A 24,916-nucleotide genomic window follows, 5' to 3' on the forward strand; every position below is an offset into this window, starting at 1 on the left:
AATACTGAGGACTGCTGCATGTTTCCTATACCTACAGCTAGAAGAAGATCCTCTCCACTGAACTCTGAAAATTGGTCAAATCTATTGCATATACGCAAAATACAACTGTCTGAATACCTCCTCCACTTAGCTGCCTTCTCTCCAACTGCCAGTTCCCATTCCCAACCATCCTTCACCCTCTACAACTTATCTAGTTCCTCTTTCACGTATTGTAAATGCACCTGAAGGGCACAGATCTTACGTTCCTGCTCCTCTTTCAACTTATTTCTACTGCATTTTATGCATTCCCAGGAGGGGATCTCCCTAGAATGCTCACTGCCTTCCCCACAGCATCCCCCAATGAAAATACTTTGAACAAATCCACCGCATTGTAAGCCACTGCTCGCAAACCTACGACAGAGCCCCCACTTTTCACTCACGCAAAAATTTTACAGTTACTGAAAAAAATTAAACGTCCTCGTTTAATACAGTAACACGAGTAGAACTATTTATAGAACTAACAATAGCGGTCTCGATAATCTCTCTCTAATAAGAAAGCAACTACTTTTATTAATACTATGAAAACACAACTAATACCAGTACCAACAAAACGAGATTGTTACGTTGACTTAGTTTTAATGCAAGTCCACAGCGGACTTAAAATGCCAGCACCTTGGCAATTGTTGGGTAATAAGATGACGTAAATGCGTTAAAGTCTACATAACATTTGGGGGCAAGATGAAATCGCTCAGCGATTGCCGGATATTTATCAGTGGGGAAAGAAAGAAGAAAAGAAAGAATCAGGCAAGCACCCACTGTCTTGATTGAGCACACACTGAGTTTCAGATAACAAACATCCTTCAGTCAGAAACATGAAAGCTTTAATGTCAATCTGAAAACTCCTTGCAGCTCCTATTATATTGTCAGCGAACGTTGCAATTGCTCGTCGTACTTAGCGTTGCTATTTCCGACGAGTGGCAGCTGTGATGCCTGAACATTCCACGCCATCTGATCCGCACTTAAGGCTCTTCTCCCTTAGAGCTCAGAGATTAAGTCCCTCTCAGCCGAAAGTCCCCTGATAAGACTTGGATGGAAAGATGTTCCACAGAGTATTCCCAGCAAGAAACAGAATTTGTACTCTGAATTTTTGCGTGTGCCGGTTCACTGCTTATCTCCGAGGTCGATCATACATGCGTGTGTTAGCGACCTCGGCTATAGAGGCTAGTTGTCTCTCCTGGTAGGAAACTTCCCACGAACAGCACTATTCAAGCTCTGTGCAGGAATTAGAAGGCTGTACGATGCGTGTGATCCTATTGTATGGTTTTGAGCACCAGTGGCAGTGATTGTTCTGAGTACTGAGCAATAAGGCACTTTCTAGTAGTGAAACATTCTCCCCTCTAAAACAAAAACCGATCCGGCTGGCTTCCCATCTCACTGCACCACTTTCATATCGTTGCACTGCTTTCCTCCTAACGTTTCCGAGAATACGGGCTTCCTGCATACGGGAGGCACTGTGAAACATGCACCTTCCCATTGTAATCTTACAGCACCAACAGACTTCCCACTTCAAACACACTATACAATGGTTTTTCGTCATTTGAAACACAAAAGAGATGGCGCCTCTTTCGCCGAGTTCAGCCCACATGCAATCTATCATTCCCAACTTCTACCTGCTTTCCTTCTTTCCCTTGCGCAGTTTGTCCTTAGGAAAGTTCTGCCGCTCACTCTAATGGCGGGATGCTGTATGGCCTCTGTTCAGTTTGGGCTCAATAAGATTTCCAGCTCCAGAGCTCCTGAAATTGTACACACATCAAACAAAGTATTGCGTCACCTCGGTTCCGAGAGTTCCGGAACCTGCACAGAAAATTGTTATAGAGATCAACATGAACATCATTTCCGCCCTTTTCATTGCTCATGAAAACCACACATTGCTTGTTGTTCCACCAAACAGCGAGACCTTCACAGGTGGTGGTCTAGATTGCTGCACACACTGGTACCTCTAATACCCAGTAGCACGTCATCTTAAATTGATACGTGCCTGTATTTGTCGTGGCATACTATCCACAAGTTCATCGAGCCACTGTTGGTGCCGATTGTCCCACTCCTCCACGGCGATTCGGCGGGGATCCCGCAGAGTGGCTGGCGGGTCAAGTCGCCCATAAACGGCCCTTTTCAATACATCCCAAGCATGTTCAATAGGGTTCATGTCTGGAGAACATGCTGACCACTCTGTTCGGGAAATGTCATTATCCTGAAGGAAGTCATTCACAATATGTGCGCCATTGGGACGCGAATTATCGTCCATGAAGCAGAATGCCTCGCCAATATGCTGCTGATATGGTTGCACTATCGGTCGGGGGATGGCATTCACTTATCGTACAGCCGTTACGACGTCTCCCATGACCACCAGCGGTGTACGTCGGGTCAACATAATGCCACCCCAAAACATCAGGAAACCTTGCTGCACTCGCTGTACAGTGTATCTAATGCGTTCAGCCTGACATGGTTGCTTCCAAACACTTCTCCGACGATTGTCTGGTTGTAAGCATATACGAAACTTATAGGTGAAGAGAACGTGATGCCAATCCGGAATGGTCCATTCGGCATTTTGTCGGGCCCATCTGTACCGCACTGCATGGTGTCATGGCTGCAAAGATGGACCACGCCATGGACGTCGGAAGTGAAGCTGCGCATCATCCAGCCTAATGCGCACAGTTAAAGCCGTAACACAACGTCCAGTGGCTGCACGAAAAGCGTTATTCAACGTGGTGGCGTTGCTGTCAGGGTTCTTCCAAGCCATAATCCGTAGTTAGCGGTCATCCACTGCAGTAGTAGCCCTTGGGCGGCTTGAGCGAGGTATTTCATGACAGTTCCTGTTTCTCTGTATTTATTCCAAGACCAAACAACAGCGCTTTGGTTCACTCCGAGATGCCTGGACACTTCCCTTGCTGATAGCCGTTCCTGGCACAAAGTAACAATGCGGACGCGATCAACCCGCAGTATTGACGGTCTAGGCATGGTTGAACTACAGACAACACGAGTCCTGTACCTCCTTCCTGTAGGAATGACTGGAACTGATCGGCTGTAGGATAACCTCCGTCTAATAGGCGCAGCTACTGCGTGGTTGTTTATATCTTTCGGCGGGTTTAGTGACATCTCTGAACAGTCAAAGGGACTGTGTCTGTGAAACAATATCCACAGTCAACGTCTGTCTTCGGGAGTTCTAGAAACAGGGGTGCTGCAAAATGGTTTTTTATGTTTGTATATACAGACAGCTTGACACGTAAGTATTATAAATAAATTAATATAATTTATATCAGAAAATTTCGCCCATAGTGCAGTGGTATTTTCGTAGAAATGGACCATTATATACTGGGTGTTATTATTTAGTAATGAGAATAGTTATTAGCAGATTACACTATGCAGTGGCTGGGTTCACTTCACCAACACTTATATGGCTAAAAACACTGAATGTGTCAGCCATCAAATATGAGGTTACCAATAAGGTGAAATCAAACATTTTAATTTACTTTCCTATGCAAATATAAAATTGCGCTTTTCGATACTTTTGTCGTTTTTGAGATTCACATAGCCATTGCTTATTAAAAATTTAAACTCCACAAAGCAAGTGGATTCGTAGAGGTAACACTAAAAACTGATTCAGTATAAAACTATAGAAATAACTGAAAATAGGAATTTAATGGAGTACAATGATGGCGATAAGCAAGAACGAACACTAAACGAATGTTAAATAAAGGTGGAATATGTAGCTAAACAGCTACAACTATAGTTATTTTCCATGCTTATGGGTATTCACTAATTGAAGTGAGGCGTTGAAAGTGATCAGGTCTTGCATTGAAGCTGGGTGGTACGTGATCAAAGTTAGCCTGCCAAATTTCGATTACTGGCTTCCAAACGTAAGTAAAATTTTCAGGCTGATTGCATAACACTTATGGACCACTTCTTGTTCTTTCACAAAACTCCAAACCATTTTCAAGATTCCCAGTACACCTTTGTTATTTTGTGATAGCTCACTTGAATAAGGAGGACCTGTTAGATACTGAAAAGGAAGGTCGCTAACTTAATAAGACTGTGCGTTGTCCCACAATCTTATAATATAACGGAATGCCAGAACACTACAACCTGCACGTTTTCAGGCCTCTCCATATAAATCAGAATGTACTATTCCAGGTCCAAATAAGACTAAGCTGTAAGATTTTTCTTGAATCTCAGTGATAATAAATGCTATTAACCTTTCTATGATCTTCGACTGAAAGTACTGCATACCAGAACATATCCCTTGTGACAATTTTTCAAGTCATCGTCTTTAGTCTTATAGAGTTGGACTTGTTTTCACAGACATCTTAATGATTCTCCAAATGATGTCCTTTTATTTCAGGGTGTAATGGTACTTGAATTACGTAACCATTACGGCACCTCTCCTGAACCTCTCGATACCAGTAACATTCTACTGTGTTTCTGCAAAGTAGTTGACATATTTACGAGACAACATTCAGATTTGATTTCATTTGTGATACATCGATATGTTTATATTGCAATGATATTATTCCTATGTGTATTCTTTCTTTTGTCACTATGATCTTTGACGTACTTGTAACTCTGATTTTTGGGCGCGTAAGCGATAGTTAGTTAGTTGTTAAGTTGCTAGAGAGTCGGACCTTGAGAAAGTCTTAGACGTCATGTTAAGTTGCTAGAGAGTCGGACCTTGAGAAAGTCTTAGACGTCATGTTGGAAAGACGCGTATTGTAGTCCACTTACAAAATGTGAACTTTAACAGTGACTGTGTGGAAGATGTTTTCAAGTATGTTTTGTATTGTGAAGTGATGTTTTGTGTTTACGTGATATTGCAATTAAAAGGAAGTGAAACTTAATTTCGGAGTGTTGACTATTTTTTTACATCACCATTGTCCAGCAAAAGTGTAATCTTCAAGGATTGTTTGTGAAGCGCATCTACAAAACTTTTGAATATAGCAGAATAAAACCTAGGCCTCATTGCATCCGAGCTTGGAATCATAACCACCTAGGTTTTCAACGATTGAGCCATGATTTGACGACGAGACCAGCGTGGGAAACACAAAAAGATGAGTGCCTAGTTTTTTTATTATAACATAAAATGACTTTATTAACTCTCCTCTAATGACACCTGCCACATAATATGACTGTTGTTGCCCGAAAATGCAGTATTTAGCAGCGTGAGCAACACCACAATCGCTATTAAAATGCTGACCTTTGTTGTGGTAGGGTTATTAGAAGGGGTAACATGATGTGTTATCCAGCTTGGAGAAGATTTGTAACATCGCAGCATATTTTGAATGATGTGGTGGGTAGAGCCATGACTAATGTTCAGTTTTTCAACAATTTTGCCGTTTACTCCTTGTCAGTTCTCTACTATAAGTCTATTGAAACGACATTGCGCTGTGTAGTGCAAGTAACCAGTGCAATGACATCCAACCTTCTAACTTCATGTGTCACCCATACATCTACTGAACCAACTATTGTGTTTCGTGTTCTTTCTGAAATGGTCCTATACGCCAGTTTCGTACTCTACTATTTCAAAAATCCGATGTCGTGTGATGCTAATCTAAGGCACTTTTTTTACCTAAGGTCGGCTGTGGTGATTCCTTGGATGGGCTCTTAAATAATGTCATCACGCACACTACTACATTCAATTAAAGATCAAAGAAAAAAAGAAAATTATTAATATTCATCTCTACTGAAATTGTCTAATAGCCCTTTCAGGTATCACAGTGATGCCTAGGCTTCTTTGGGCCCAGAATGGTATACTGTGCTCCTTGCCATTCTCGAGCTATATTGCCTTAATGACCTCATCGCCGATGTAAGATAAACGCAAATATTCGTCCCTTTCCCCCTTCTGGTCCATGCATTCTAATGAAAGCGATTTTCCTAAGATTGCTAAATCAAATCAAAATCTTTGTGGTACTATGCATGCTACTGCCAAAGATTAGTTGTGTTCATATTTCACCTGTGTATAGATAGCTGAACATCAAACTTTTTCTAAATTAAGGGCAACTTTTTTTACTCAGTCTAGTAGATTCCTCATGCTTCTTGACATTACCGTGGATATTTATGGTGTAACACTTTCCTTTTTGTGGTAGAGAGCCTGCGCCGAGTGCTACAGGAGCTGAACCCCGCAGCAGTGATGTGCGAACCACCGACCACCAAGTCCGCTGCAGCCGCCAGGCCAACTGGTTGCCCACTCCTGGTGCTGGGGACTGCCAAGGCCGTACCGGATGCCCAACAGCTACTGCTGAGGAGTGCCCAGGGGTTGCAAGGAGACAACACGAGCCCCGCGGTCGCACTCCTCACGTCTGGGACCACGGGACACCCCAATGTCATCCGGATACCTCGTCGCAATATTGCTCTATTAATCCACATTCTCAAGTAAGGCGATGAACCATACACATAAGCAGTTTTGATTGTTGGTAGTCATGCCAGTAAGCTAGACATCTTGTGTTATGAATGCTGTATGGATCTCGACAACTAAAGGATTAGGAAAGACAACTCACCTCTGTATTCGAGGTCGCTAACGCACGGATATATGGGGGAGCTCAACTCGGAGATAAGGCGGTTAGCCGTTAGTATCTGGCAGGCTAAGGGAAGGGTTGGTGGTGGCGTTAAGTTCTTGATCACCAGTATGAAAGAGCAAAAACAATCTTGGTTGCAAAACTACAGCATTCCATTTGCGCCTCCAAATTAAATACACTGTGAGATGCATCTATTTAGGCTCGATTCCCCTTTGTGGATGAGGATGGCGCCGCATATCTGGTAAGGATGGATGAGGATGTTGCCGCATATCTGGTAAGGAAACGACGAGAGGAAGTACCTGCTACACGGATCTCGACGGTTTGAGGATTGGGAAAGACAACTCTCCTCTGTAGACGAGGTCGCTAACGCACGGATATATGGGGGAGCTCAACTCGGAGATAAGCCAGGTCGCCGTTAGTATCTGGCAGGCAAAGGGGAGGGTTGATGGTGGCGTTAAGTTCTTGATCACCAGTATGAAAGAGCAAAAACAATCTTGGTTGCAAAACTACGGCATTCCATTTGCGCCTCCAAAGTAAATACACTGTGAGATGCATCTATTTAGGCTCGATTCCGTTTTGTGGATGAGGATGGCGCCGCGTATCTGGTAAGGATGGGTGAGGATGTCGCCGTCTGGTAAGGAGGGATGAGGATGTCACCGCATATCTGGTAAGGACACGACGAGAGGAAGTACCTGCTACACGGATTTCGACGATTAGAGGATTTGGAAAGACAACTCACCTCTACAATCGAGGTCGCTGACGCACACGTGTATGGTGGCGCTCGACAAGGAGGTAAGCCGTATTTTAGGTGCGCTTTCTCATGTATTTATAATCGATATCAATATCAAATTCTGAACACAGCGGTTTTGTAACCTAGATTGTTTCGTATTATTACCACTGATTTCTGTACCGCACCGCCAAGTCGATTCGCCTGTGTTCTGGGTTAGATCTCAAACCTCTCAGCAGAGTCTTATGAAGTGAAAGTATGTGACACTGTGTGTTGATGGTAATGCGTCCGTCTTACGGGGACTTTGAGGCAGGTGGCCTCTCAGGTGCTATTCGGGAAGAGCTGGCTATGAGCCTTCACAGAGTTTCATCCTCTCCCTTCTCTCGTCGTCATCGTTATCTAACGTAAACACGTCCGCAACGAAAACGGCCGGTGACTGCAGAGGACGAACACCCTTTCCGATGGTCGCTGAATCTAACTCGTGGAACTGCACAGAAAACAATGACATACGAAATTTACATTCACAAGGAAGATACCACATGTTATGTAATAAGCTTTTAATTAAATGTGATGTTATAATAGTAAGAAATACCAAATGCGTCTAACACTGTCGGTAAACCATAGCATTAAACCAGAAGATACAAAAACCTTGATTTTCCTTCAAATTAGTCTGTTGGGTGTAATACACAACTGCAAGCATTGAAAAAGATGACTGAAACTGTCATCGTTGCCGTCTCCCAAATTCATTCAAAGTTTCGATGTTACTTTTGTTTGGATATCGCTTAGAATTTGAGGCAACAGCTGTGCAGCGGGGCTATGACATTTACTCTCCCTACTGCTGAACGGATTTGTTGTATCTTTTCTCGTACCCTGTGATGGCTCTTTGCAAGTAAGATCCATTTCTGGTATACATATCAATTTAAGCATCACCAGATACAGTCTGTGTTCTCTTGTGATCGTAACTAAATTTTACAGTACCAATTCGTGACAGTTCTTTCACTTACCCATACCTTTGTGACAGACAGGTTGCCAGCCGGTGTCGCCGAGCGGTTCTAGGCGCTACAGTCTGGAACCGCGCGACCGCTACGGTCGCAGGTTCGAATCCTGCCTCAGGTTCAAATGGGTCAAATGGCTCTGAGCACTATGGGACTTAACAGCTGTGGTCATCAGTCCCCTAGAACTTAGAACTACTTAAACCTAACTAACCTGACATCACACACATCCATGCCCGAGGCAGGATTCGAACCTGCGACCGTAGCAGTTGCACGGTTCCGGACTGCGCGCCTAGAACCGCGAGACCACCGCGGCCGGCCCTGCCTCAGTCATGTCCTTAGGTTAGTTAGGTTTAAGTAGTTCTAAGTTCTACGGGACTGCTGACCTCAGATGTTAAGTTTCATAGTGCTCAGAGCCATTTGAACCATATGAACAGATAGATTAGTCATCTTCCCGCTGTTGCAAATTACTGTGTTGGACGTTGAATCTGATACTTTGCCTGACTTAATGATGGTGCCTTCCTGATCTAGGCGACGATTGGGGTACATATGATACTCTTGTTTTTATCTGGTGACTAGACCCTTTGCTACCATGAGAAGGGAGAGTGGAGTCTCTAAATCGATGTTACTTGTTGTTGTTGTCGCTGTTGTGGTCTTCAGAGACTGGTTTGATGCAACTCTACATGCTACTCTATCCTCAGCAAGCTTCTATATCTCCCAGTACCTACTGCAACTTACATCCTTCTGAATCTGTTCAGTGTATTCATCTCTTTGTCTCCCTCTACGATTTTTACCCTTCACGCTACCCTCCAGTACTAAATTGGTGATCCCTTGAGGCCTCAGAATATGTCCTACCAACAGATCCCTTCTTCTAGTCAAGTTGTGCCACAAATTTCTCTTCTCCCCAATTCCATTCAATACCTCCCCATAAGATATGTGATCTACCCATTTAATCTTCAGCATTCTTCTGTAGCGTAACATTTCGAAAGCTTCTGTTCTCTTCTTGTCTAAACTACTTATCGCCCACGTTTCATTTCCATAGATTGCTACATTCCATACAAATGCTTTCAGAAACGGCTTCCTGACACTTAGATGTGTACTCGATGTTAACAAATTTCTCTTCTTCAGAAATGCTTTCCTTACCATTGCCAGTTTACATTTTATATCCTCTCTACTTCGATCATCATCAGTTATTTTGCTCCCCAAATAGCGAAACTTACTTACTACTTTAAGCGTCTCTTTTCCTAATCTAACTCATTCAGCGTCCCCCCTGATTTAATTGGACTACATTCCATTACCCTCGTTTTGCTTTTGTTGATGCCCATCTGATATCCTACTTTCATGACACTGTCTATTCCGTTCAGCTGCTCTTCCAGGTCCTTTGCTGTCTCTGACAGAATTGCAATGTCATCGGCGAACCTCAAAGTTTTTATTTCTTCTCCGTGGATTTTAATTCCTACTCCGAATTTTTCTTTTGTTTCCTTTACTGCTTGCTCAATATACAGATTGAATAACACCGGGGATAGGCTACAACCCTGTCTCACTCCGTTTCCAACCACTGCTTCCCTTCATGGCCCTCGACTCTTATAACTGCCCTCTGGTTTCTGTACAAATTGTAAATTACCTTTCGCTCTTTGTATTTTACTCCTGCCACCTTCACAATTTGAAAGAGGGTATTCCAGTCAACATTGTCAAAAGGTTTTTCTAAGTCTACAAATGCTAGAAACGTAGGTTCGCCTTTCCCTAATCTATTTTCTATGATAAGTCGTAGGGCTAGTATTGCCTCCCGTGTTCCAACATAACTCAAAGTAAATTTTATAATACTACTGTATAAGGAAATTGATATTCTTGTTTGCTGGAATAAGCCGTAGACTTACATTAGTCAACAGATTTCCTTCCATACACATCAAATGACTTCACTTACTTTTCTGCGAAGTTTTTCTTAATTCGGGTGAAAGCTGGATGCCAATGCCTTGTCCTATTACACAAAAAGATTATATGTGGGTGTTAGAACACACTGCATTCAAGTGATCGCAGAAACAAAATTTACGACATTGCAGTGCTTGTGTTATTCTGGTTACGATGTAAAATTCCTTCAGACATGCATGCATGTCCAAAGGAACAGGCACTTCCGTGACCACAGCTGTTGCCAAACACATCAAATAAATGCGCAACTCCCAATAAGAACTACCATCACCTTTAGAACGGAACGAAGAAAGTTAAAATTTGTGCCGGGTCGGGAAACGAACCCGGATTTCCCGCTTATCGTGAACGGTCGCCTTAGCACTTGAATATCTGTGCACGATTCACGGCCATCCTAAGGCTGATGGTATTCCTTATTTGCAATTGCGAATCCACTTGATGTGAAACAGAATTTGTTTCATTCGTGAGCTTGATGGTGTTTCGGCCCTCGATACGCCTCTTCCTGTGCATCCATAATGTTTTCATCTGGTAGGAATGTAGGAACGGAAACAGACGAAGTTAATACAACCAGTAATTTCAAAGTGTGTTCAATTCGAACGGTCAATATTAATCCCAATCGAGGCATTGTTTTGACAGCATTTTTGATGAGTCTCCGAGGAATATGCTGTCAGTTCTCTGGCAGAAGACTGTATAGCTAAGTAATCAGCAGCTCCTACAGTGCATCTTAAAAGCCAGTCTTACTGAGCAGAAATGAAGGCAGTGGAGCACACTGGCTTTCCTCAACCCGCAAACGTCAAGCGCCTATGAAAGTGGAAATAAATGTTGTCGTCAACATAAATGATTTTCCAGTGTCACTAGAAGACGTTAGACTAAATGCACACGACCCTTTTCCTTCTAGATAAGTGCTATAGAGCCAAAGTTGACAAGCTACACATATTAGTATATTATGAGCCCTTAATATACTAGCTACAGTAAGTTCGTGATAAATACACCTTCGGCAAGCGAGAACTGAGCATTGACCGTCAGAACCACTCGTAACGCGTCGTGTCGACTGTTCTCTTTCACATCAGGGCCACCATCAGGGACCCCAAAATTGTTATTGCCTCACGAAGTGTCGTGTTATGTGTGTCTCTGAGGGATTAATTATTTGAGTAATAACAGTAACTCAACTTATATCCAAGTCGATTAGGCAATATGAGACACTATCTATAATTCTGTAAATGTTATTTTTATTGTACTCACTGCGTTGGCTTACAATAGCCGCTATTTAGTTTTATATTCCATGCTGGGAATACGTACTGCACATGAAGGTGGCTATCTCTATAATGCGCATACACGAATCTATGTTACTACTGTTTTTTTAAAAAAAATCATAGCAATTGATCGGTACGAGGCTCACATGGTCACCACGTGAAGACAAACGAGAAAACATTCCGCCTATCACGTCCCCTTATCGAACAATGACAAATCCATCTGCCCCTGCACCCTGCCTCGCTCCTGAGGTAACCAGACAATTTTTCGCACTCTTACTATAACTCCTCAAACATATATTCCATTCGACGACAGAAACAGATACAGCCGACAGTTGTGAATAGTAAGAATGTTTTCTTCACCGGTTTCGGATATACATTTTTATGAGTTTTTAAATTTTTTTTAAAGGGACCCAACTGCATGGCCATCGGTCCTATCCTCCTTCAGGAGCTATTAAAGCTTAACAACAGCTACAAATGGCAATCTGTCTTTGAAACTGCTAAAGAGTAAGTACTTACCATTGGAAACTACTGGCTGAGCCTGTCTCCTTCGTCGAGTGAATTTGTTGAGCAGTTAATGACAATGATTAACCATGTTCGTGATATTAAAATCCTCCAACATAGGCAATAAGAATTTTAAATTGCCACTCGCCGTTTTCACAATTAAATACGCTGTTTTCACCGCAATAAATTGTTGGCGTTGACTGGAATGATCGTTGTTGTAGCATGAACAAAGTTCGAGAATTGGAAATGACAGAATTACACAAAATGACTGCCACCAAGTAGGAGAGTGTAGAGTTTAACATAAAGTGTTAATGACGAATTTTCAATAAACTGAAAGCTTGACTGGTGGGAAAAAAGTCCGCAGTTCTTGCAACTGAATTTTTCTTTATTCTAACTGCAAAACAAATTTAAGTATAAAAATTAAAATATTAGTTATTATAATTATATTTTACTTTTCGACTATTTCGTCTAAATATTCGTCATTTGGACTGCATGCAATCCTCAATGGGTATTTTAAATGTCTGGACAACCGATTAAGACATGTATTTTCAAGTAAGGTATTGTAATCTTCGTAAACGAATCTTCAGAGTGGTAGAATGAAGGAAACAGTGTTAAAATAAAATGTGTACAGGCTCTTAAATTTTTATTGTTGCTAGCCACTCATCTCCGAAATTCAATTTACTCTTACTTTTAAAGATATTGTATAGATTGGGCCTTAAACTGTTTGTCGTGTTATTGTTCGTTTATTTCGTTTATAAAATAAGTTCTATAAAACCCATCTTGGCAGAATAATTTGAGATCATTATCTTCAACAAGCTTGGGGTGCGATATTGAAACAGCCTCGAATATTTCTTCCCATTGCCATTATGCTTTTTTCTTTCAAATATTCTTTCAGTGCCATATCTTGGTAAATCCTTCGGTGACAGTTCAGTCAGACTGCAGAACAGCAGCAGTTGGAAAGTTAGGGAGTATTTTTCTTAAAGTTCATCAACATACAATTCGAATTTGACTTCATATGCAAGTATTTTGTTTGTCATGTGTTCGATTATCTTGTTTTGTCCTTGGAATGCCAAATTACGTTTGTTGAATTTTTGTGTAATACTGGTCAGAAATCTGTAAGTGCCCGCCATTTATTATTATTAAGTTCAACATAGTTTTTATTGCTGTGTTTTAAGATTAAAATAATTTCAGATCCGAAATTGACAAGCCATTCCATCACTTTTCCTTTTCTTAGGCATCTGACAGCAGTATGTAGGGCATCGCTGTACCAAGACCACAATTCCTTCAGCAGTTCTGTAAAATCAATAGTGATTAAGTTCACATGCACGAATGAATTTTATACCCTTTATGGCGACTTTCATAACATCCTTCAAACTGTTATATGGAATCTGGCATGTCAAATGTTCTTGATGGAGTAAGCAATGAATGGAAAATAGTTTGTTAAATGCCATCCCCTCTTAATCAGTGCTATAAAATAATTGATGAAGCCCATCGTTGACGGACATGTACCTTTGCACACTCATATTAAACCGGTTGTAATTAAGTTATCTATTCCTACAAAATCCTCAACTGCACAATCCTTTGTGTAATCTGTCGTAGTTATACCGCCAAGAAGTCTTCTATTATCTTACAGTTTGTTCAGTAATACACAAGTAATAAAAATTTGGCCGTCGAAGCTGCATCTGTACTAGAATAACATGCAAGACTAAAATATTTCCATATTTTCACTTTATTGGTTATTTCCTCAAACAGATATTTCAATAAAATTTCGAAAGCGCAAGCTTATTAATTTCAGCACATATTTGCTTACTGTTTGAGAGTCACTGAAACAAAGTTTGAGAAATAGTTATCATATATGGCTTCACTAATCAGCATGCGAGTGAGATTCATATTTCGTACATCGTACGATATTTCCATGACAGCCTCATTTTGCCAACAACTAATGATATTAAGTTTTCTTGACGACGAACTGTTGATTTAAGATGATCGATTTCTTTTCTTTCATGAGAATCTAAATGAAAAGCTACTGTAAATAAACTATAATTACTCACGTAATGGTGAAGTATATTTCAGCTCGTTGGTTAACCGCTTCTGGATATCATTCAAAGTATCGAACAGGCGTCATTTCAAGCGGTTTGTATGCTGGGGGGAATGTAAAGAAGTGACAGGGACGAATATCCAGAGAACAAGGGAATCGTGAAACCACAAAAAATCCATTTTTTGTAATTCTCATTGTTGTATTGCAGTGACTTACCGCATGTTTGCCACCGGTTATCCAGAGTCTTTCAGTGACATTCTATAAAAAATGATTAGGGACCTTATTCGAAAATCTCGTATGCTGTGACACTGCGACTGAATAATTATGGTTCCCTGTGAAGGCGGTCCAGGAGCTCAACATATATCCATCCGATTCTCTGCCTGGAAATCTTATTGAACGCAAAAGGGTTAAAGAATATAATGTGGCAGGCAACGTCGCTTACTACGGTTCTGAAAATATAAAATAACAAACATGTCATTCGGAAATTACTTGCCAGCCATCTAACAACTTGTCTGGCAGTATTATCTGAAACCAACATTTTATTCTCCTTACACGGCCTCCCTTTGAAATAAATTCTTTGAAAGTACTTGTTGAATACATGTACAGCAAGATTCCCAATACGTTTTTGTGCTAATGGTAACGCGTTTATATCGTTCTAAAGGTTGTTTTTGGTTCTATTAACGTCTCTCACAATTTCTTGAGAAACGGGAACTACCTGTAATTACTTTACTTTTCCGTGTCCAGATCAAATTTTATTTTTCCAATAGTTAGCCACCGCTACGGCTTTGTCGTTGGCTTGTAGCAGGTCACTAAAACTGCAGGCCTCCGGCAATAGTCGGCACATGAGCAGATGTGCCTCGTCTTGTACCTCTCCGCATCCGCAAAGAACGTCGTCATCTTTAGTCAGCAGTCGCCACTTGCACAGATTAGTTTTGCATCTGGGTACACCAGCCCTCAGCCTATTTAGTGTTCTCCACACTGTATAAGGAAGTTGGCTTCCAGGTCCCAGTTGCTTTTTGGTATTATCTGCAGTGCGGTTTGTTCATTCTCCCATTTACGGACTTATTATCTTCCTGTGAACCGTCAAGGATCTTGGTTCTCACAATAAAACTAATTCTAGACTTAAGCCTCCGAGCCTGAGTGACGTGCCTATTCAGTGGGTGTCGAGAATCTGTTTCTTTCTTTGTTCTCTCAGCGTCTGCTGCCATCTGATCTTGGATGGGGCAATTCCAGCAAGTAGGTACAAATTACCCGTTGGTGTGGGTCTGAGACAGCCTGTAACAATTCGCATTGTCTCATTTACACTTACATCAACATGTTTAGCATGTGCAAATGCTTCCCATACTGGCGCTGCATAGTCTGCTGCAGAAACACACAGAGCAAGTGCTGATGTTCTCAGTACTGATGGTTGAGCTCCCCTTTCATAGTTTGTGAGCCTGCGGATGATGTTGTTCATGGAGCAGACTTTAGCCTTGGTGTTTTGGCAATGCTGCTTGATGGAAAGCGTTCTGTCAAGTACAACCCCTAGGTATTTGGGTGTTGGACAGTGCTTTAGCTTCTTACCTTGTCATGTAACGTCGAGCTCAACTCCAGCATCTCTAGTGCGCAGATGGAAAGCACATGCTTGGGTTTTGTCAGGATTTGACTTGAGGTGATTCGCGTCGTAGTATTGAGCCAGTTCTTCAAGCGCTCTAGAGAGATTTCCAGATGTGGCATCAAAATTGGACCCCTGGACCACCACAGCTGTGTCATCAGCATATACGAACAGTCTTGCATCTTGAGGTATAGGTTGGTCATTAGTGTACACATTATAAAGGATGGGAGAAAGTACACTTCCTTGTGGTAAATCGTTCTTCTGCAGTCGCCATCTACTGTTCTTACCATTTAGGGAGACATAAAATCTTCGATTCTGCAGAAGACGACCAATAACCATCGTCAACCTACAGTCCCCTGTGAGGTGATATAATTTGCGCAATAGCTCTCTGTGGTTTACTGTGTCGTATGCAGCAGTAAGATCTATGAAAGCTGCTCCAGTTATTTATTTATTTTTTTCAAACCCATCTTCTATATGTTGCGTCAGATTAAGAATTCGACCACAACAAGATCTTCCTGGTCTGAAACCGGCTTGTTCCTTTATGAGCTTTCCATCTATAGTTTCTGCCACCCGGTTGAGAATCATCCACTCCAGTATCTTACAGAGATGACATAGAAGTGACACCGGTCTGTAACTTCTGGGGTCCTTTATCTCCTTGCCAGGTTTTAGTAAAGCCAGCACTCTCGCCTGCCGCCATAGTTTTGGAATATTCAGCTCTTTAATACAGGTATTCATCATTTGTAGTAACCAGTTTCGAGCTTTGGGCCCAAACTGTTTTATCTGCTCCGTTCTAAGGTCATCAGTTCCAGCGGACTTATTCAGGTTCATTCTCTGAATGGCGTCTTCCAGTTCGGTTGCTGTGAATGAAGCATTGAGGAGTCCATAATCTTTTTGTACTTGGGTATAACTCTTTTCCTTTGCATTTTCCCTTTGGTTTTCCCATTCTTCAGAAGTTGGCTAGCAATCTGATTTGCTGTTACCCCGTTGTTCTTCAGCTGGTGGTCAGTTAGATCCCCACTTAAGTTTTTCAGTAACTTCCATGCACGTCTGCTGTTTTGTTTCATGTCAAGATTCTCGACTAGTTTGCACCACCGTCATCTCTTATCCTCAGCAATAGCCTGCATTAGTTCCTCCCCAGCCTCCATCGTATCTTCGATGAAGGGGTCCTGAAATGGTTCAAATGGCTAAGAGCACTATGGGACTTAACATCTATGGTCATCAGTCCCCTAGAACTTAGAACTACTTAAGTCTAACTAACCTAAGGACATTACACAACACCCAGTCATCACAAGGCAGAGAAAATCCCTGACCCCGCCGGTAATCGAACCCGGGAACCCGAGCGTGGGAAGCGAGACCACGAGCTGCGGACAAGGGGTCCTGAATGAACAGCTTTTGGTACCTGTCAATTAAGACCTTGCTGCTGCCGGTCAGACCCTGGATGTACTGGGTACGGCAACCCATTGGGATGTTTTTCCTTGAGATCCCTTTCACAAGATCGATAAATCTACCATACTCATCTGGACGAGGAGGGATTTTCTCAATCTCTTCGTCCAATTGCTCTTTAAATTTCTGCCAGTCTACCTTTTTGAAATTAAACCGTCTTCGGAAAGGCATCTCCTCTGGTTTGGCACTCACAACACAAATAACTGGTCTGTGTTGTGTACTTGGGATAGGTTCTTCAACAAGCTTCATGCACTGTGCTGCCAACTTCCTACTCACAAAGATGCTGTCAGGATTATATCCCCTTCTCCATCTTCTGCTTTTGAACGATGTAGGCTGTTTTGCGTCATGAATGAGCTGTAGGTCATTAGTGTCAGCCCAGGATTCAAGCTGTACACCATTCTCATCAGTCTCATTATATCCCCATGCTTCACCATGGCAGTTGAAATCGCCCATGACAAAATTAATATGGTCATATGTAAAATTGTTTGGTTCATGGATAACAAAGTCCAAATCTGGTGGTTTGTACACAGACGTCACAGAGAACTTCTGGGCGCGAATGGTAAGTACTTCAATGTTATTTACTTCTGTCATTGCGGCTGATGTTACGTTGAGACCGGGTCCGATGAAAATCGCACTCCCAAACTTGTCGTGAGGTCTTTCAATGGCCAAATCCATTCCTGCTATTTTAGGTCTGTGGCTGGTGGCGCCCCGGTGTGTTTCCTGCACCAACAATACGTCGCATTTATGCTTATAGCACATGTCTGCTAATAAAACACTCTTATGACTAGAGAATCGCTCAATATTTATCGAGATCGTCACAAGGGGTGGTCTTGATAAAGGCCGTTGCATCCTGATGTTAATTTGGTTTTGGACTTTAGCTTGATCTGGTGGTAGAAGGATTTGCCGGTGACATCTTTCACCGTTTCCAGGGTACGCCTTATTGTGTCCATCTTTAGTCTTTAGGCTCACAATCTTCTAGGAGGCTCCTTCTTTCTGCCCCACTATTTGTAAGGACAGTGGTATTATATATATAACTTGCACTGTGAACATTGCAGAAATAGAAAGTACTATTGATGTGCGGTTCTGGATTGGTAGCCAGGGGCTTGTATTGTTAGAAAATAAACAAATCATAATAATACATGGAAAGTGAATTTTTGCGCAAATGTACATATTTGTAAACGGAAAAGTGTCAAATGACATTAACAAAGATAGGTAGGGTACGTTAGAATGTTATTGCTGTCTGTTCCAAGAGCGAGTCGCTTACGAGGTATCGTATTTTGAAACGTTCCCACAACGATAAATAATTGTACAAATTTGTATATTGAGGATGAAACATCTTGAACTTGAAACAGATAATGCTAGTAATGTGCGGTTTTCACAGAATGGATTGGCAGTCACTGATTGGTGTTTTTAGCAAACAACTGACAGTAATAATATTTAGAAAGTGTATTTATGTACAAATATACACTTTACACTGAAGCGCCAAAGAAACTGGTATACACATGCGCATTTAAATACAGAAATACGTAAACAGTCAGAACACGGTTCTGCGGTCGGCAACGCCTATCCCTGTATAAGACAACAATTGCCTGGCGCAGTTGTTAGATGAGTTACTGCTGCTACAATGACAGGTTATCACAATTTGAGTACGTTTGAACGTGGAATTATAGTCGCTGTACGAACGATGAGACACAACGTCTCCGAGGTAGCGATGCAGTGGGAATTTCCCATACGACCATTTCACGAGTTTACCATGAATATCAGGCACCTGGTAAAACATCAAATCTCCGACATCGCTGCAGCCAGAAAGGTATCCTGCAAGAACAGGCCAAATGATGACTGAAGAAAATCGTTTAACGTGACAAAAGTGCAACCCATACGCAAACTGCTACAGATTTCAATGCTGGGCCATCAGCAGGTGTTAGTGTGCGAACCATTCAAGGAAACATTACCTATATAGGCTTTCGGAGCCGAAGGCTCACTCGTGTACCCTTGACTGCACGACACAAAGCTTTACGCCTCGCCTTTGCCCGTCAGAATTGGACTGATGGTGACTGGAAACATTTGCCTGGTCTGACGAGTCTCGTTTCAAATAGTATCGAGCTGAAGGACGTCTATGGGTATGGAGGTAACCTCATGAATCCATAGAGCCTTCATGTCAGCAGGAGACTGTTCAAGCTGGAGGCTCTGTAACGGTGTGGGGCGTGTAAAGTTGGAGTGATACGGAACTCCTGATACGTCTAGATACGAATCTGACAGGTGAAACGTACGTAGGCATCCTGTCTGATCACCTGCAACCATTCATGGTCGTAGAGTATTCCTATGGATTTGGTTAATTCCAGCAGGACAATACGACACCCCACACGTCCTGAATTGCTACAGAATGGCTCCAGAACATTCTTCTGAGATTAAACACTACCATTTTCCACCTGAATCCCCAGACATGAAAATTAAAGAGCATCTCTAGGAAGCCTTGCAACGTGCTGTCCAGGAGAGATCTCCACGCCCCCCTTCTCCTACGGACTTACGGATAGCCCTGCAGGATTCGTGGTGTCAGTTGCCTCCAGCACAACTTTAGACATTAGTCGAATCCATGCCACGTCGTGCTGAGGCACTTCTGGGTGCTCGCTGGGGCCCTACACGAATTTAGACAGGTGTACCAGTTTATTTCGCTCTTCAGTGTATAAAGACTTAGACAACGGAATTACTGCAATGTTCTATAACTCAAGATATAATACTTTTAACACGGTTCTGCACTGTGTAAACACTGTCCCTCTAAGTTTACACCGAAAACAATTATTCTACATAGTGTTTGTGAATTGAAATCGGAAGAGTTAACTAGTTTCCATATATTTCAAACATCTCTACCAGTAAACATGCATACTACAAACGTTGTACAGCGAAGATGCCTGGTTATACTAGGCAAAGCACTTTCACATCGGCAGTCCCAAGGCATTACGCTTTGTACATCATATACTTCATTTTCTGAAGAGAGGATTTTTTGTAGCTGCTGGAATTCTAAGCGTCAAACTGAATTTCACTATGCTAATCCCATATTTGATGCTTGCAGAAAATTAAGATATGTATAATCGTGTCATATGATGAAAGGCCAAAAAGATTTTCTGACGATTCACACTAATATATATATATATATATATATATATATATATATATATATATATATATATATATATATATATATGGTTCAAATGGCTCTGAGCACTATGGGACTCAACTTCTGAGGTCATTAGTTATATATATATATATATATATATATATATATATATATATATATATATATATATATACAGGGTGAGACACCTAACGTTACCGCTGGATATATTTCGTAAACCACATCAAATACTGACGAACTGATTCCACAGACCGAACGTGAGGAGAGGGGCTAGTGTAATTGTTTAATACAAACCATTAAAAAATGCACGGAAGTATGTTTTTTAACACAAACCTACGTTTTTCTAAATGGATCCACGTTAGTTTTGTTAGCACATCTGAACATATAAACAAATACGTAATCAGTGCCGTTTGTTGCATTGTAAAATGTTAATTACATCCGGAGATATTGTAACGTAAAGTTGACGCTTGAAACCTCCGACGTTCAGCTTCGTGTTGTAACAAACACGGACCACGGTCGGCGAGCAGCACCTGCAGGGACGTGTTTACGATGACGACCGTGTTTAGGAGTGTGGCTGTAGTGCACTGTTGTGGTTTGGTCTAGCTGTCGCAGTGTCCGCATGTAGCGCTTGCTGCTATTGTTATTCTGCATTCGTCTCCGCACGCAGACCAACTGTAGTACACCGTGTTACCAGACGTCTGTGATAGTGTAGTGTTGTAAGAACTGTGACCATGGTGTATTCGAACTCTAAAAAGGCGGAGATGATACTCATCTATGGCGAGTGTCGACGAAATGCAGCTGAAGCCTGCAGGGTGTATGCAGAACGGTACCCGGACAGAGAGCATCCAACGTGCCGTACATTGCAAAACATCTACTGCCAACTGTATGCAACAGGTATGGTTGTAGCACGCAAACGGGTCCGTAACAGGCCCGTCACAGGAGAAGCGGGTGCAGTTGGTGTGTTAGCTGCTGTTGCCATGAGCCCACACATGAGTACACGGGACATTGCGAGAGCCGGTGGACTGAGTCAAAGTAGTGTCATGCGCATACTGCATCGTCACCGCTTTCACCCGTTTCATGTGTCGCTACATCAGCATTTACATGGTGATGACTTTAATCATCGAGTGCAATTCTGTCAATGGGCATTAACAGAGAATGCGTTGCAGTTCTACCCGTTTACCGATGAAGCGGATTTAACAAACCACGGGGCAGTGAAACTACGGAACATGCACTACTGTTCCGTGGACAATCCTCGTTGGCTCAGACAGGTGGAGCGACAGCGACCGTGGACTGTAAATGTATGGTGCGGAATCATTGGCGACCACCTCATTGGTCCTCACTTCATTGCAAGGGACCAAACAGCTACAACATACATCGCGTTTCTACAAAATGATCTGCCAACGTTGCTCGAAAATGTCCCACTGGAAACGCGTCGACGTATGTGGTATCAGCATGATGGGGCACCTGCACATTCCGCAATTAACACTAGGCTGGCCCTTGACAGGATGTTCGACGGGCGTTTCATAGGACGTGGAGGACGCATAAATTGGCCAGCCCGTTCTCCTGACCTTACACCTCTGGACTTCTTCCTGTGGGGTACGTTAAAGGAGAATGTGTACCGTGATGTGCCTACAACCCCAGAGGATCTGAAACAACGTATTGTGGCAGTCTGCGGCGACATTACACAAGATGTACAAAGGCGTGTACGACATTCATTACGCCAGATATTGCAATTGTGTGCAGCAAATGATGGCCACCACATTGAACGTCTATTGGCCTGACACGTCGGGACACACTCTATTCCACTCCGTAATTGAAAACGGAAACCACGTGTGTACGTGTACCTCACCCCTCATGGTAATGTACACGTGCGGCAGTGAAAAAGACCAATAAAAAGGTGTTAGCATGTGGACGTAATGTGCTGTTCCAGTCTCTTCTGCACCTAAGGTCCATCACCTTTCCCTTTGGATCCCTACGTAAGTCGGTGCTCTCCGATACACACGATCGAACAGCGGAGGAGTGGTACTCAAGCGGCAACTTTAAGTTACATAATCTCCGGATGTAATTAACATTTTACAAAAATGCAACAAAGGGCACTGATTACGTATTTCTTTATGTGTTCAGATGTGCTAACAAAACTAACGGGTTTCCATTTAAAAAACGTAGGTTTGTGTTAAAAAACAATCTTCCGTGCATTTTCTTATGGTTTGTATTAACCAATTACACTAGCCCCTCTCCTCACGTTCGGTCTGTGGAATCGATTCGTCAATATTTGATGTGGTTTACGAAATATATCCAGCGGTAATGTCAGGTGACTCACCCTATATATATATATATATATATATATATATATATATATATATGAACCTCCAACTCTAGAAGAAGTTAAAGAAATAATAAAGTCACTCAAGAATCGTAGAGCACCAGGAGAAGATGGCATCATCGCGGAAATCTGGAAGTTGCAAGACCCAGAACTCACCAAAGACATCCACAGGATCTTGGAAGACCATGAAAATTCCTGGTGACTGGAAAACTGCCCTCATACACCCACTACACAAAAAAGGTGACATGACTGACCCGAACAACTACAGAGGAATATCCCTACTACCGGTCACACACAAGATCCTCTCTAAAGCTTTACTGAACAGACTAGAATGCCAAACCGACCACCTGATTGGGGAATACCAAGCAGGCTTCCGTAAAGGGTGGTCTTGTGCGGAACAAATTTGGAACCTGAAAATGATTTTACAACACAAACAGAACCTGATCATTACCTTTGTTGACTTCAAAAAGGCGTACGACTCTATCGACCGGAAAACTCTCTTCAAAATTCTAGCAGAATACAAAGTAGACAACAAAACACGGGCTATCATAGAGCCAACTTTACCCAACACGACCTCCAAAGTAAAGTTCTATGGGGAACATCAGAGCCCTTTGAAATTCGCACAGGTGTCCGACAAGGCGATGGCCCCTCACCTCTCCTTTTCAATCTGGTGTTAGATAAGGTCATAAATGAATGGGAAACATCACAACAGGGGATAACCTTAGGAAACCTACAGATTAAATTCCTGGCTTTTGCAGACGATTTGGCGATTGTCACGAAAGGTATAAAGGAAACAAAAGACTCTATTGAAAAACTTCACGAAATCGCTTCCAAAACTGGACTACAGATCTCTTACGAAAAGACACAGTTTATGAGCGCAAAGAAACTCTCATCTCTGAACACAAAGTATGGCACGATTTACAAAACGGCAAACTTCAAATACCTCGGTGAAACACTACAAATGAGTGGACATAACAGAGACTCAAACGAAGAAAGAAAGACTAAACTGGACAAGGCATACAAAGTAGTGTGGAATCATTACAACAAGAAGTCTATCTCACAAAAAGCCAAATTACGCCATTACGACACGGTGGTGCTCCCCGAGGCACTATATGCAGCAGAGACCACACTAATCCTAGGGCATACACGTATCAGACAATTAGAAAAAGTAGAACGGAAAATACTTAGGAAAATATTTGGCGCAACTAACAACAGTGGAATATGGATCAAGAAACCTACAGAGGAACTGTACAAACATACGGAGACAATCACAGAAAAGATTAGAAAACGCAGACTACAATTCTATGGACACCTATACAGAATGCCATCACACAGGCTGACCAAACAGTTCTTTGACTGGGTAACCATTAGAAACAACAAATGGGTGGCAGAGGTAGAAAACGACCTGAACCAGCTCAACATAACAGCAGACACAATAAACGACAGAATAAAGTTCAGAAACATCATTAAGAAAAGTAAACTACATGAGATACAATGCGACAAACGAACAGGCATAAAATGGACCGAAGAACGCAAGCAAGATCACAGCCAGAAGATGAAAGAAATATGGGCAACCAAAAAGGCAATCAAGATGAAGCCGAAGACACAAAGCCGACAAGAAGCATGGACAGAGGACTTGGGAAACAGAAACACAGCGAGCGAATGAGGGAAGTTTGGGCAGCAAGGAAGGCAGCAAAAGGAACTGGCCATGTAGTTTAGTCCAAATGCGCTCTTTAAGGGCAAAACACCAATAATATATATATATATATATAAGAAATGGAGAACTCAAAACAAAAGTCAATGGTAAGCCACAACTGATTTCTTCAGTTGGATAGCGAAATGGTACACTTTGCTTTCTATCATGTAGGTAAGTTAAAATGATGAACTTGATGTATTTACACTTCCACAGTGTTTTATCCTTGGCGCGAGAATATCATAATCACATAAAAACCTTAGCGACCTTACAAAACATACTAAACGTTAATCATCTCATGTTTATTGATTCCAGTATTGTGGTGCCATGTGTCAAGATAAGCATAGCCTTATCACTCAGTTGTCGTCTTTTAAGTCCTAAATGCTTAGTACTGAGTATGTCTTTCAGTATTAGGTGGTTGCAAAGTCAGGTGTAACTAATCTACCTCAAGTTTCTAGAAAAATTGTTGCAATAATCAGACTATCTATAAAAATACCATTAAAATTATTGTAAATTTATTTTAGAAAGTGTTGATATTATTACGTGTTTGAATTCTATCAAACTATATGTAAAACTTTTCTCAAACACGTAGGGTACGTAAAATTATCTGCTACTGACAGAAACTTTCTTCAGTTAATTATTTACTTTTAAGGAAATTAAAACATTTAATTGATTCATGTTTCTGCCTCATTTTATTTACTGCAGTATTGATTCTGAGCAAATTCACTTTTTCTCTTGATATAAAGGGAAT

The 24,916-nt window shown here is 41.8% G+C and overlaps 1 protein-coding gene across 1 annotated transcript in view; it reads left to right on the plus strand.

The window, feature by feature from the left end:
- LOC126417057 (uncharacterized) overlaps positions 1-24,916 on the plus strand; it is a 113,186-nt gene that overhangs the window by 17,865 nt on the left and 70,405 nt on the right. Inside the window, exon 3 of the mRNA XM_050084950.1 lies at positions 6,117-6,402. Within this exon, the coding sequence (XP_049940907.1) occupies positions 6,117-6,402 (286 nt within the window). The remainder of the gene's footprint in view (positions 1-6,116; positions 6,403-24,916) is intronic.

Source organism: Schistocerca serialis, chromosome 8 (assembly GCF_023864345.2).
Source record: "Schistocerca serialis cubense isolate TAMUIC-IGC-003099 chromosome 8, iqSchSeri2.2, whole genome shotgun sequence".
NCBI lineage: Eukaryota > Metazoa > Arthropoda > Insecta > Orthoptera > Acrididae > Schistocerca > Schistocerca serialis.